The sequence below is a fragment of the Mesoplodon densirostris genome, chromosome 19 (genome assembly GCF_025265405.1).
Source record: "Mesoplodon densirostris isolate mMesDen1 chromosome 19, mMesDen1 primary haplotype, whole genome shotgun sequence".
NCBI lineage: Eukaryota > Metazoa > Chordata > Mammalia > Artiodactyla > Ziphiidae > Mesoplodon > Mesoplodon densirostris.
Window position 1 is genome coordinate 9,951,556 of NC_082679.1, and position 15,310 is coordinate 9,966,865.

Consider the following 15,310-nt stretch of genomic DNA (forward strand, 5'->3'; position numbering starts at 1 on the left):
AGTTCATAATGTCAGTTCATAATGTATCCACGCCCTGGCCCCAGGCTGACTCAGCTACCATCTTTGCACTCCCTGCTACAGCCTTGATCACTTTGATTGACCGTATCTGTTCACACATACATCCCCACCCCCTACTGCATGGAGCTCTCCGAGGACAGGAATGGCATATCAGGATTCTGTTGCCTCACAAAATGTGTTGGAAAGCAATCCCTCTTTCTTCCCTCTGGAAGTCTGCCTAAGTTGGGTATTATTCCTTCTTTCAGTGTGTGGAAGAAGACTTCCACCAGCTTAAAGCCATCTGGGTCTGGAGTTGTCTTTATGGGAAGATGTTGAGACTGTTCAGGTTTTCTATTTCTTCTCGTGTCAGTTTTGGTTAACTGTGTTTTTAAAGACATTTGTCCATTTTGTCTAAGTTGTCAAATTTATTGGCATAGAGCAGTTCCTAATACCATCTTGCTACCTTTTTATGTTAGAACAAAGTTCTCTTTTTCACTTCTGATAGTGGTAATTTTGTGTTTGCTGTATTTTTTCTTTATTTTTTTAAATTGAAGTATAGTTGATTTACAGTGTTATGTACTTTTTTATTAATTAGTCTCGCTAGGGGTCCATTGATTTTATTAATCTTTTCAAAGAATCAGACTTTGGCTTCTTGATTTTTCTCTAGGGTACATCTGTTTTCTCCTTTATTGATTTCTTTTCTTCTCTTTATTATTTTCTTCCTTCTACTGCTTTGCTGGGCGTGCGGTACAGGGGGTAATTTGCTGTTCCTTTTCTACTTTCTTAAAGTGTAGGTTTATTTCAACAATTACAACAGCTCTCATTCATTGAGTGCTTACTGAGCCAGACACTGTGTGAAGACTGTACAAGATCCTCCCAACAACCCAAGTTCTTTGATGAGCTCATTTTCACAGGGTAGAATAGTGAAGCCCAGAGAGGGGAAGTTACTTGCTCAAGGTCACACAGCTCATCAATGTAATTCAAACTCTGGTCTATGTAGCTTCAGCATCCTGACCACCTTCCTGTAACTTGTCTTCACCCTTGTCTCTGATGATGGTTCCCTTAGCTTGTATTATATTATTATATTATTCTAAGGAGCTGTAGAAGCAAGAAAGCCAAATGCTACATTCCCCAGAAACTCCTCTGCAGCCCAGGTTCTGGATATGAATGGGTTCTGCCAATCTTTGCACTCATGAAGATCTGGAAGGTGGAAAAGGGGTGGCAGCCACTTTCTTGCCCCCTTTGACTTGGGCTCACACAGGCAAATCCGTGAGATGAGGGTCTTTGCTTCAGCAGGGCACCAGTGCCGGTTCTCCAGACTTCTGGGCAGCAGAGGATCTTCTTCTGGAGACTGAAGTTTCTGAGTCTTGCATTGCAGCCATGACTGCATGTTCTTGAATTCAACAGAGCTAGAGGTGGCCTCAGAAGCGGCAGCTCCCTTGGTGGGCCAATTCTGCTGTGGCAATATGTCATTCTTGTAGGTCTTGTCTATTGCCTGCCCCTCCAGCCCTTCCTACAATTGTGTAAGCACCACACCTAATTCCCCGTATTAAATCCTTCCCGTCGAAAGCACAGAGTACTTCCTTCTGACACTGAATCCTAATTTATACACTAGAATCAAGTACAAGCTTAGGCAGAGAGAGCACTCAATAAATGTCTGTTGAGTGAACGACTGAATGGATAAAACAAAGAATCCTGTGTGGTGGTCTGGGGAACAGGATGGGAAACAGCAGAGTCTGAAAAATGTGACCCAGGTGGCAGCGATAGGCTGCGCCACAGGTGGTGGCACCCCTGGTCCCATCCCCCAGCCCCTCCACTCACAGGGGTGCTCGTACTGTCCTTCCGCCGCTCTGGGATCTCTGCCTTGTTGGGGTTGTGGGCGCTGCTGACCATGGGGCTGGAGGGGGGCAGCCCTCGGCTCCCGCTCCCCGCGGCACTGCAGCTCGCCTTCCGGCCTGGCAGGCGCTCCTCCTTCAGCTCCGCCTCCCCTGTGCTGGTTGGGCTGCGCTTGGGGTGCAGGGGTGCAGGGGATGGGCCACCTGGTAGAGGGAGGGGACAGTTTAGGGTTGGTGTCACCTGGAAAAGCCAGAACCTACTCCAGATGATCCTTAGAACCTTAGAATTCCTCACATAGGCTACAACCTTTGCGTGGGCCATTCTGATAATATCTAAGTGACAACATATATACTGACCCAGAAGCTCCACATAAATGACATGACACACGTACAGGTTATTCACTGCATCCTTCTTTTTTTTTTCAGGCCAAAAGATTGGGAACAGGCTAAATGCCCCTTAATATGGGGATAACTAAGTAGGTCACAATATTGTCACACAATGAATACTATGCAACTACAAAAAATGTTCCAATACAGAAAGATCTTCAAGATAGATTATGAGGTAGAAAAGGCAAGGCAAGGTATGAGGTCTACAGTGGGCTATAATGTGTATAAAAAGGGCGAAAAGTGTTTAACTATATCTATTTATCTATACTTGCTTATAAATGAATGTTGCCTAAAGGCTATCATTTCTATTAAAAGGGGAGAATATATCTTTATAGTATATTAATATATTAATATTGTATTTATCCATTAAAAATTTTTTTTCTTTCTCCTTCTTTTCACATCTGTCTCTTTATATATTTATATATGAATGAAACTTCTCCAAAAGAATTGATATAAAACCGGTAATAGTGGCTGCCTCCAAGGAAGACTGGGGGCTGTGAGATATGTGTAGGACAAAGACTTTTTTACCATCTACCCTTCCTGCGCTATCAAGTTTTGAAGGATGTGAGTGTAACAGTTTCAAAAACAAAACAAAACAAATTTTGTCCTTTAGAACATCTTGGGAATTTACAGTTTTAGAACCCGGGGGTTAAACATGTTCTAGAACTTCAGAGAGTCAGAACTTCTGCATGTTAAATCCTCAGGAAACTTAATGCGCAAAAGTCCCAGAACCATAACAAGCTCTACAATGACAGACACAGGGTACTCATAAACCATCTTTTATCCCAAGAACCCCAGAACCCAGAAGGTCTCCATGTGGGTTATTTTTAAAGGTTACCATGTTCTAACCGTAGGCTGTTGGAGTCACAAGCTTCTTAGGGACTCTCTGGGCCAATCTCGCTAATTTATAGGTGGGGAAAAGGAGATCCAGGGGAGGGGAACGGCTTGACCATCCAGAACAAAGCAGGTTCTGCTCAGGACTGATGCTAAGCTTCTGACTCCCCTCTCCCTGTACTAGTGCCCGTCCCAGAGTAAAGAATTTCACCCCTAGAGAGAAGTAGGGCTGCAAAAATAACGGAAAGTTGGAAATCACCTTGGCAGTTCCTTAACTGTTAAACGTAGAGTTACCATATGACCCAGCAATTCCACTCCTAGGTACGTGCCCAAGAGACATGAAAACATAGATCTACACAAAAACTTGTACATGAATGTACACAGCAATACTATTCACAGTAACCAGAGGCGGAAACAACCCAAATGACCCTCAGCTGATGAATGGATAAACAAAATATGGTATATCCATGCAATGGAATATTATTCGGCCATAAAAAGAAATGAAGCACTGATACTGCTACGATACAGATGAGCCTTGAAAACATGATGCTAAGTGAAGGAATCCAGTCACAAAAGGTCACATACTGTATGATTCCATTCATATGAAATGTCCAGACTAAGAAAATCTACAGAGATAGTAAATAGATTAGTAGTTGTCAGGGGCTGGAGGTTGGGGTGGATGGGAGATTTGAAATAGATGAATAAGGGTTATGGAGTTTCTTTATGGGGTATTGACAATGTTCTAAAGTTGACTGTGGTGAAGGATACACAAATCTGTGACTATATTAACGCCACTGAACTGAACACTTTAAGTGTATGTGAATTATATCTCAATAAAGCTGTTAAAAAATAGTGGGGATGATTAACATTTGATGAGGGTATAGGTAAGAGACCTCTTGGAAGTTCCCATGTCTCATTTGTGGTGGTAGTGGTGGTGGGTCTATTTTCTGCAGGGGATGAGATATATGTTAGTTGCAGAATGTGGGATATAATCAGGTGTCTGCCCACTCCCTTCCCACTAGTAAGTAAGGAGGAGAGGCCAGAGGGCAGGCTCTCAGCAGCCATTTTGTACAATGTGTCATCCTGTGTCCTAGTCAAGTGGATTAATCCCAACTGGACCCTGATATCAAGTGGACCAAAGAGATTCCAGGTATTATTTGAGTTGGCCTCTAAAACTGAGTTGTAAGGAGTTAAGAGACTGGGAAAAAGATAAGGCAGGATATGTAAGAAAGTTAAAAACAGACGAGCAGAGAAGAAGCAAGACACAGAGTGTCTGGGTCTGGCTGCTTTTCCAGTTTCTAATCCCTTACTGAGCCTGACTGCCTCCAAATTTCACGCAATGTCCCTGCACCTTTATAAGACATTCCTCCCTTTGTTGCAGTTGGCTCGAGCAGGTTTCTCCTGCTTGCCAGCCAGAGAACCCTGATGTAATGCAGGTCCGAGGCCCTGGGACCAGGGATGGCATGTGAGGGTGTGGGGCCAATACTTACAGAAGTCGCTATGCCTGCGCTGGCGGTGGTAGGTGGAGGAGGAACTCCGCTGCCCTTTGCTGTGGCTGGTGCCTTTGCTGGAGCTTGTTCCATTGGTGGTGTCGCTGGGCGCCCGCACCCGTGCCAGGGCCAGCCCCGGGGTGCCCCGGTCCCCACCCTCCTGCAGGAAGATGACAGACGAGGAACCTCAGCCCCTGTTCCCTCTGTCCCAGAAGTCCCACCACCCCGGGCATCGCGCATCCCAAATGTCCCTGATGCCTTCTGACCTCAGTCTTCCTGCCCAGCAGGAGGTAGGTGGCGGTCACTTCGTTGTACTTCTGGCTGGTCAAGGCCTCTTTGATTTCTTCCCGCGTGTAGCCCATACCCACCATCACCTCTGGGAGAGGGGGGATGGAGAGGAGATTCAGTCGCCCCAGATCCTTCCCTTCCACTCGTTTCTGCATCACGTAACGCCTGCTCTTTGGCTTGTCCAGTATCCATTCCTCCTTCTGCCAGCAGCACCCTGATTTTCCTTGGAAGAACATTTCTTCCCAGCTCAGATCACCTGGCTGACTCCTGCCTGCTTCAAGCCCCAAGGGCAGGCATATAACTCAGGTCTGGACCATCAGAGTGTCCCATCCCCAAGGCCATACTGATTGGTTCAGGGTGGGCAGATGACCCAGGTATGGCCAACAGAATGATCCATACCCAAAGCCACAGTGATTGGTTAGGGTGGACATATGACCCAGTTCTGGCCAATAAAAGTGTTCCATCCCCAAAGTCCAATTGACTGGTTCAGGGGTAGTCAATGAGCACCGCCCTAGGGCTTCTATTGGAACATTAGGAAAGTGGCTTCTCTTCCTGATGGGGTGTCCAGGCCGCCAAGATATGCTGCTGTCAGCTTGCTCCTGGTGGGGAGAGCTGCCTGGGAAAGAAGCCACCACTGAGAAGATCCCTAACAACTGTCTCTGAGCACCTGGATCTAGCTGTGCCTGAAGGCTGATATACCCTGGCCTTTTCAGTTATGTGAATGAATAACATCACTATTAGGTTAGAACACATGAAATTGCTGGTATTAACAATTTTTGAGCTATTACAATGGCAATTTCACATGGTTCAACCTGTTATTATTATCTGGTTTAAGCCAGAATGGCTTGGGTTTTCTGTTACTTGCAACCAGGAAGTCCTATTAATACAGTCAGATCTGATGGTGGCCTTGGTTTCCTCAGCTGTAGAATGAAGGTTACTGGATGGCTCCTAAGGGGCTCTTCCAGGGCTAATGCTTTTGGGGTCAAATGTTCGAGGGTTCCAGGCTGAAGGGACTGGGACCAAATGGGTGGAGGGTGAGGCATGTGCCAAGGTGGGAGTTTTTCTCAAACATGCTGATTACTGATGGCTTTGACCAAACTCTTCTGGAAGTGACTGTGATTTCTTGTGTCTTAATAGTCAAAGCTAACACAAAAGCACTTATTACATGCCTGATGTAAGTGCTTTATATAAATTCGTTCATTGACTATTCATAACAAACTTATGAGATAGGCCCTCTGATCATCCCGTTTTACAGATGAAGAAACAAAAGCACAGAGAGGGGAAGCCACTGGCCCTGGGTCACACAGCTAGAAAGTAGCGGCACGGGGACTGGAGCCCAGACCTCTCTGCTCTCCCCAATTGCCTTGCAAACTTCTGTGATACACTAACCAGAGGAGTAGGTGCTGGGAAGCTCCTACCCCTGGCTCTGCGGCCTATGGCCCTGCTCCCCCTGACCCTCACCGATTCGCTTGGTGTCCCCGAAGTCCTCCTCGGGCTCTGTGTATGGCTTCAACTCCTCACCCTCATAGCCGATGTTGATCCATTTGTCTTTCATGATTTGCTACAGGAATGGGGAGTGGGACAGGAAGGGGAGAGATGTCAGAAGGAACTGGGAAAAATATAGCTTCCCACCTCCCACGCAGGCCCCCAAATGGGGTTCCTGCCCTGCCCCGCCCCCACCTCCAAGGCCTAGCACCCCAGAATCAAGAGCTTCCTGAGAGCTAGCACCTCCTCGCCCCATCCCTCACCCACCCAGCTGAAGCCTCCTGAAGCCACCCTGCCTCCTCCGCATCATCTGGGTCCCTGGCACCCTGTAATCATTCTAGGAGCTCATTAGCTAATTACTGGCATGCCGGGGAGTGGGCGAGGCTGTTTGGGGGGCGGTGTCAGGACGGGCCTGGGAGCCTTTTCCTGGGCTGCCCGTCTCCCCTCACCTTCCAGCAGCGGGTCGGGCACGGGAGAGGAATTGTGTCAGCCAACAAGGCTTCCGTGGGAGGGGTGTGGGGCTGGAGGCTTAGCTTACCTCGAGAGTACAGCGTTTCGCTGGGTTCAGCACCAAAAATCTCCGCAGAATGCTCTCACAGTCTGTTGACATGTAGAAAGGGACCCGGTACTTCCCTCTGAGGACTCGCTCTCGCAGCTCCTGGGGGGATGGGGTTACTGGGGGAGGGGTCCGCCCCGCCTCCCCACCCGTTTTCATCACACACACACACACACACACACACACACACACACACACACACACACACACACACACACACACACACACACACATCATTCTCCCAATCCCCCGACAAAAGTGATAGGAGCTCCAAGTCCCAGCCCTGATGCAGTGGGAAAAACCCCACTTTTCCCGACCTCAGTTCCAATCTGTAAAATGCGAACGTTGTCATAGATGCAGCGGTTTTCAAAAAAGTTTTCTTAAAAAGTGGTATAACTTTTCACCCTGAGTTAATCTTAGAGAGGGTGAGTTCTATAAGCCAGACAAGAGGGGAGGTGGATCGGTGAGTCAGCCTCTGGGGCCTTAGTTTCCGTATCTGTGAACAGGGATCACAGCACTCACTCCCCAGGCCAGGGTAGGAGTGAGTTTGTAGAAGTAAATGCCTAGCACGAGTCATGTCCAGAGCAAGTACCTTTTTTTTTTTGACCGTGCCGCATGGACTGTGGGATCTTAGTTTCACAACCAGGGATCGAACCTGGGCCCTCGGCAGTGAAAGCGTGGAGTCCTAACCACTGAACCGACAGAGATTCTGCAAGTGTTTTTTAAAAATTAATTAATTAATTAAGTTTTGGCTGCACTGGGTCTTCGTTGCTGTGGGCGGGCTTTCTCTGGTTGCGGAGAGCGGGGGCTACTCTTCGTTGCAGTGCATGGGCTTCTCATTGTGGTGGCCTCTGTTGCAGAGCGTGGGCTCTAGGCGTGCGGGCCTCAGCAGTTGTGGCACGTGGGCTCAGTAGTTGTGGCTCACAGGCTCTAGAGCGCAGGCTCAGTAGTTGTGGCGCATGGGCTTAGTTGCTCTGTGGCACGTGGGATCCTCCCGGACCAGGGCAAGAACCCGCGTCCCCTGCATTGGCAGGCGGAGTCCCAATCACTGCGCCACCAGGGAAGTCCCCGCAAGTCTTTTAATACTAGGTTTACAAAAGGGGAGGAGAGAGAGGCATCCTGCCCCCCATCCCCCATCTGTCTTTCCAAAAAGCTATGAGGCCCTGGCAGTTTCAAAGAATGAGCACTGATTTATATGCTGACTTTTTTTTTTTTAAGGGCCTTTTAGAAGGGCCCTGCCAAGGTTATGAAAGAAAAAATAAACTCCACGCTCCATGGCATGGCAGACTAGGGACAGCCCCTTCCATCCTGAATAAAGAACTGAGGTAGCCAGAAAATGGAGGGTAGGGTGAATGCGGGAAGGGGTCTCTTGGAGTGGAGCCCTCTGCCAGGGCCTGGGCTGGGAGCTCCCTCCGGGGGCCTTCTCCTAAAAAGGGCTGGAGGAGGCCTGTGCCTGGGGAGCCTGCAGATCATCACAGCCTGAAGGGTCGTGAATATTTCATAGTAGTGAGGATCGCTTTCAGACCGCTCACCCGGTGCTGGGCAGCGTTCTCAGTGCTTTACACATATGACATCTGTGTTCACAAGGATGCTGTGAAGCAGGGTTAGGACGCCCCGTTTTCCAGACGAGGAAACTGAGGCCCAGAGAGGTTAAGTCACTTGCTCTGGGACTGTGCAGCCAGAAAGTGGCAGGGCCAGGGTTCAAAGTCAGGCAGTCAAGCCCCGGAGCCTGTGCTGTGTAACCACCACTCCACGCCGCCTCTGTCACGTGATGCTGAGAAGTAGCCGTCAGGCCACTGACACCACCACCAGGGCAGCTCCCAGCGTGACATTCTGGGCAGATGCCAAGTCCCTGTGAAGGGCTTCACACACCCAGTCTGGCTGTAACTGTCCCCATCTTTCAGGTGGGGAAACGGAGGTTCAGAAAGGGACTTGTTCAATGTCACTCAGCAAGGAAATGACAGAGCAGGGATCTGCCCCCAGCTGCCTGTCTCCTTCACCCAGCAAGGCTTGGGGTGCCTGGCGGGGAAACTGGGCCAACAGGAGGTGACGAGGGCCTGGGGCAGGTGAGAGGCAGGTCTGGCCCTTTGGAAAGTTCTCTTGGCTTCATGCTTGGGGCTCAGAAAGATTATTCTGTGATCTCAGCAAGTCCTCGAATCGCTGCTGTGAGGTTGGTACCCTAGGGTCCTCACTGAACAGAGGTGGAGACTGAGGCTCGGCGGAGTTGGCTGCTTGGCCAATGCCACTGTGACGAAGGGGTCCCCTTCCTCATCACTCAGGGCTCTGCTGGCCTGTCCTCGGCAATGGCCTCCCTGATCCCCTGACGGCGCCTCACGGCCACATCAAGCAGCCTGAGCACTCCCGCTGAGGAATTCCCACCCGAAATGCACCACCTGGATCCAAGCGTGAGGACACACTGTGCAGCCCGGACTGAGGAAGGTGCTTTCTGCAAGATGACTGGCCTGAACTCATCACTGCCATGCCATGGAAGACAAAGAATGGTGGAGGGACTGTTCCAGATGAAAGGAGACTAGAGGCAGGACAACAGAACGCCATGAGGGCGCCTGAGCGGATGTTGGAGCAGAAGACACGGTTGCCAAGGATATTCTCGGGGTGACGGATGCCACCCGGGCATGGGCCATGGGTTAGAGCCAGGAACACATCAGCGCTGGATTTCGTGAGCGTGATCGTGGATGGGGAAAGGCCGCGTCTCATGACATCCCTGCTGTATGCAGCCTTTAGGGATGAAGGGACATTGTGTCTGCAACTGATTCCCATGTGTTCCATCAGTAACGGTGATGACAGCGGTACCACGAGCTTATATAGACACTCACGTGGCACATGTGGCCGCAGGCAACCGGAGCATCTCCTGAAAGGTACACACCTGTCCCCTGTTCTAGGCTGACAACTTCTCTGTTGACTGGCAATGTTTCAGAATAAAAAGTTCAAAGGGAAAAAAAAAAATCCGCCCCAACACTACAACTCACCCCACGCTTCCCACCTCCTTCCACAGAACTGGCCAGCATCTAGCGTGCTATATATTTTGCTCATTATTTTATTTTCTGCCTGGCTCTGCTGCAAGAATGTCAGTCCATGAGAGCAGGATTTTCTGTTTGTTTGTGTAAGTGCACCCTTCAACGGCTTTCAGTATATTCACCGCGTTGTCGCAACCATCACCAGAATCCGTTTTAGAACATGGGCATCACCCCCAGAAGAAACTCTGTAGCCCAACTCCCCCTCCTCCCTAGTCTTAGGCAACCACTGATCTACCTTCTGTCTCTGTGGCTTTGCCTATTCTGGACACTTCATAGAGGGGGACCCCACAGCAGGTGGTCTTTTGTGACCAGCTTTTCCCACTTAGCGTGTTTTCAAGGATTGCCTGGGGAGCAGCATGGATGAAGGCAGGGGTTTCTGTCTCTTTTGCTCACCCTGTGTCAGCAAAACTTAAAACAGAGCCTGACCCGTGGACGGGAAGCAATAACTACGTACTGAGTGAATGAGTGAGTGAGTGGGATTTGAACCCAAGCCTGCGGACGGCCACGCCCACACCCTGAACCCCGACACAGCCTGGTCCACTTGGGCTGGCCGTGCGGCTGTGGGGACCTGGGTCCTCCCTGACCCCCGTCATGCCCTGTGACCTCGGCCCCACCCCTCCAGCCCTCTGCAGAGGAGGTGCTTGAGGGCCCGACCGTGAGGGCCAGAGAGACCCTCCCCGGGGGAGTCGCAGCCCCCGTGCCAGCCCCGCCCAGCACCTTGAGGTTGTGGCCGTCGAAGGGCAGGGAGCCGCTGACGAGGGTGTACAGGATGACGCCGAGGCTCCAGATGTCCACCTCCGGCCCGTCGTATTTCTTTCCCTGGAACAGCTCCGGGGCGGCGTACGGGGGGCTCCCACAGAACGTGTCCAGCTTCGAGCCCAGCGTGAACTCGTTGCTGAAGCCGAAGTCGGCGATCTTGATGTTGGCCTCGGCGTCCAGCAAGAGGTTCTCGGCCTGCGAGGCAAGGAGAGGGCAGAGGGTGGACGTGTGCGGCGCCAGAGCCAGCGGGCCTGGTCTGACTGTGGCCCTGCCCCTTATTCCCTGTGTGACCTTGGGCAGTGACTTTACCTCTCTGGGCCTAGTTTCCTCATCCACAAGATGGGGATAAACACAGTCCCCACCTCACAGGGACGTTTGAGAATTAAGTGAATTATTCCGTGACAAGTCCTTGAACCATATTTCATGCCGAGTAAGCGCTACATAACGTTAGCTCTATTATCCAGTGTGGCCTGCAGAGCCGGAAGTCCTCAGGCAACCTCCTGCCCTTTGCAGAGCCTCAGTTCACCCAGCAGAAAAAAAATGAGGACGGATCACTCAAGACTTACAAAAATGAAAACAATCATTTTATATAATATTTATTGTGCACCTACTATGCGCCAGGCTTTTAGACTATCATTTTTAAGAGGGGCTACATACAGTGGGGTTAAAGTACAGATTCCAGAAGACTCCTAGCTTCAAATCCCAGCTCCACCACTCACTCACTGTGTGACTCTGGGTGGATTACCGGCTCTCTCTGTGCCTCAGTTTCCGATGTGTAAACCGAAGGGTCATTATAGCACCTGCCTCATGGGCAGATGCAGGGTTAAGTGGAAAGTGCTTACCACAGCACATGGGACAGAGTCAGCACTCAAGAAATACTTTGTACTGTTATAAGGTTTTGTCTATTTTTGGTGGCATGTGTTTGTTATTTGCCATTTCGTGGGGGAGGGAACTGAGGCTCAGGGAGGCCACCTCATGCCCACAGCACAGAAGTGGCAGAGCTGGAATCCAAAAGAGGCCTGCCATCTCCACAGCCCGCGCGTGGAAGGAGCCTTCGGCATCCCGCCTCTTCCAGCTTGTTGACTACAAATTGATGCGTGAACCCACCCTTCAGACTTGCTGCCCGAGCCTCGCCCCTCCCAACAACCGCGCTTCCCTAGCCCAGCATCTCGGGCTTCCTCCCGGTCTCCCTACTTCCTGGTGTATTTCAGTACCAGCCTTCCCCACCTCTGGCCCAACGAAGGGATAGAACCCACACAGACACACACTCCCCAAACCTCCATCTACTGGCATCTCTGTCTTGCTCAGTGGTGACACTCCCCCTCGTGGCATTTGAGGCTCCGCAGTTCAGCCCCAACCTCACTTCTGGGTTGGTCCCCGTGGTTGGTCCACCCGGAGACTGTATCCCCAAATCCCCTTTCAGCCACTTCCAGGACCTTCCACCAGGGAGCGTGCCTCCTCCAGGTTGTTCACCATGGATTCCACCCCCCACCCCCACCCCCACCCCGCAGAAGCCTCCAAGGTGCCTCCTCAGGGGGTTGTGTGGGGACATCGGGGCAGTACAGAGAGAGGGAGTGCTTCAAAACGTCTACAGCAATTTGACAGTGGAATTTTATGTTTTTAAAATCTATTAATAATCATCTTAAAAATCGGGCTTGTATTTTGCACATCTTTTACTTTTCCTTTCATTTTTATTATACTTTACCGAAGTACCTGTCCACGGTGGATTGCGCATTGAAAATACTCAAACAAACCTGGTCCTTTGCTACAGAAACCTTGAGAAGCACTTCCTTAAGTACTTAGACCAGGGCCTGGGACACAGTAGATGCTCAAGAAATCACGGTGAAGACAACAGACAGCTTGATTCGCACCAGACAAACGTTTCTCTCACTGGTCTAGGACGGGAAGTCCTGAGACAGGAGGTTCTCTCTGGGTGGGGCTGTGGAGCAGGGGCCCTGGGACAAGGAGTTGCCCCTGCTCAGCTCGGCCAGGCAATGGGGGTAGGGCGGGGGGGGGGAGAGGCCCTGCTGAGTCCCTTCCCCGAGGGGCACTAGCCCTCCCAAAGGTCCTTCTCAAGTTCAATGATGCCTGTGATTCTAAGACCCTGGAGGCTGTGTGACTCTGGGGCTCTAAGATCTCAATTCTTGAAGTTTCCTGAATATTCTGAAGTCTCCCGGAGGCTCTGGGAGTGACTAAGTCTTTATTGCATTCCAGTGACCTTGTCCGGGACCGCATGTAATAGTCTGAGGCTGTTCCGGGGACACTTTGTTTCTTTTCCCTTTGTTCCCTCCTCCTGTCCCCATCCCCCACCTGCTCCCCCATCAGCTGGCCTTGTTTTTGCCACAAAAGCTTGGGAAAAAGTCAAGGGGCTCTGGATGCTGAGGGAGGAGCACGAAGACAAAAGGAAGGAGAACATGGTGGAGGGTGCAGGGCACCCCAGGGGATGGGGGCGGTGCTGGGGACAAGCAGGGGTCTGTGGGCTGAGCTGGGAGGCTCACCTTCAGGTCCCTGTGGACAATGTTTTTCTGATGACAGTAGTGCACGGCCGATACAATCTGGAGGCGAGGGGAGAGGGGGGGGGTCAGTTACTTACAGCTCCCAAACCCCTCGGCCTCCCTCAGAGACCCATGAACCCGCCCCTCAACTGAGCTCTGGACTCCAGGCCTCCCCAAGCACAGGCTGTGATGCTGGTGCCATTCCCCACCCCCCAATTCGGCCACAGCAGGAAATGATGTGGGACCTGCACAGACACACACCTCCACCCGGACACTTGGACATCCTCGTACCCAGACATCGGGACACCCTCCCAGCACGGACATCAGCACCAAGACAACAGGACTGGCCCCTCCTGACTTTCACATCAAGAAACACGCATGAGAACATCGCACAGCCATAGACAGACACGTGGCCCAACCTTCCAGGGCTTCAGCCCCGCACACCCAGTACAGCTGCGTCCCGCAGCTGGACAGTCCCGGACCAACACCCTTGCTCAGATCTCTTCACCCACCAAACCCTCACACCTGAAGGCCCTCTCACCCATCTGGGCACCCTCCCTGCCACACACTTGGACATTCACACACCTTCTTATCCACCTGGACATCCTTGCACCATATACTCTCTTGCTCACCAACCTATGTGCCCACACCTGGGCATCCTCCCTGCCACACATCTGAAACAACAAGCACCTTGTTACATCTGAAACATCTGTAACACATCTGAACATCTGTAACACATCTGAAACACATCGGCCACACATCTGAAACAACAAGCACCTTACCCACACACCTGGGCACCCACATCTGCGTGCCCTCTTACCCACAAACTTAAGATACCCACACTTGGGCCCCCCTCACCCATACACCCCAGCTGCCATATGCACTTTTATCCACACAGCTACACACCTATATACCTGGGCACCCACACTCCTACACTCACACACCTCAGCACCCTGGCACCTGTGTGCCCTCTCAGGCACACTCTTATATACGGGGCACACCTTCATACCCACACATCTGACACTGGCACACCTGGGCACTCTCATGCCTGACCCTCTTGCCCACCCGCCTGGGTACCTGCATTCCCTCCATCTAGGTATCCTCACACCTGGGCATCTGCATGCCCACAGCCACCCAGCTCTCCACCTTCACCCCCACCCTGCCGTAAGCCACGCCCCCAGGTCCTTGGACAGCCCAGACCCACACCCAGCAATCAGACCCTCGTGCCCAGGGACTGGGGCTCCCCTCCCAGCCCCACCCGCAGCTGTGACCCCAACCTGTCGGAACTTGGCTCGAGCTTCCTTCTCCTTCATGCGGCCGTGTGACACGAGGTAGTCAAACACTTCTCCTGCAGGGCAGAGGCCGAGCGGGGTCAGGGCAGGGCACGGGGGGGGGGGGGGGGGGCGCAGAGAGAAGGGCGGGGAGGGGAGGAGTCTCACCAGCACTTGCATATTCCATCACCAGGTACAGCGTCTTCTCTGTCTCGATCACCTCGAAGAGCTTCACTGCAATGGCCAGGGGATGGGGGCGGGGAGTTACAAGAGAAGAGACCCCTCACCCTCCACCAGCACTTGGTAACTGCGCATGTGCTGACCCTAACACCCCTGACTCAAGAACACTCGATGGCTCCCTGCTGACGGCAAGCTTTTCCAAATTCCCTGGCCCCACTTCACCACCTTCCCACTTTCTCACAAAAATGTCAGCTCTATGAGGCCAGGGGTTTGTACCTGTTTTCTTTACCGCTGTGCCCCAGAGTCTGGCACACAAGCAGCCCACTCAATAAGTATTCACCGAGTATATATAAACAAATGGATGAATAAAGGCTACGGCCACATTCAGGCCAGGCTAAATCCTGCTTCTTTTGTAAAGACCCCACTCTCTCCACACTGCCTAATGATAATGACAATGACAATGGATACTGCTGATGACAATAATCAGACCAGCTCCCACAGCTTAGCTCCGAACTAAGTGTTCTGCATGCCTGACCTTACCCAAGCCTCGCAATGACTTTGAAGTAAGCCCTCTTATCACCACCCCACCCCCCGCTCCAGAGGAGGAAACTGAGGCTCAGAGAGGTTGAGTGACTCACCCAAGGTCACACAGCCAGGGAGCAGGGATACTGCTACGAAAAAACAGGTCTTTCTAATTA

The 15,310-nt window shown here is 51.4% G+C and overlaps 1 protein-coding gene across 3 annotated transcripts in view; it reads right to left on the bottom strand.

Annotated features, from left to right (window-relative positions):
• Positions 1-15,310, bottom strand: part of MARK4 (microtubule affinity regulating kinase 4) — a 30,514-nt gene that overhangs the window by 7,477 nt on the left and 7,727 nt on the right. For 2 of the 3 annotated variants that reach the window (XM_060085513.1, XM_060085515.1), the window contains exons 5-13: positions 14,601-14,666; positions 14,439-14,509; positions 13,165-13,221; positions 10,625-10,861; positions 6,855-6,974; positions 6,293-6,392; positions 4,810-4,919; positions 4,544-4,703; positions 1,819-2,036 (exon numbers count right to left, since the gene is read on the bottom strand). In XM_060085513.1, the coding sequence (XP_059941496.1) occupies positions 1,819-2,036; positions 4,544-4,703; positions 4,810-4,919; positions 6,293-6,392; positions 6,855-6,974; positions 10,625-10,861; positions 13,165-13,221; positions 14,439-14,509; positions 14,601-14,666 (1,139 nt within the window). The remainder of the gene's footprint in view (positions 1-1,818; positions 2,037-4,543; positions 4,704-4,809; positions 4,920-6,292; positions 6,393-6,854; positions 6,975-10,624; positions 10,862-13,164; positions 13,222-14,438; positions 14,510-14,600; positions 14,667-15,310) is intronic. The other variant, XM_060085514.1, reaches the window with a different exon arrangement.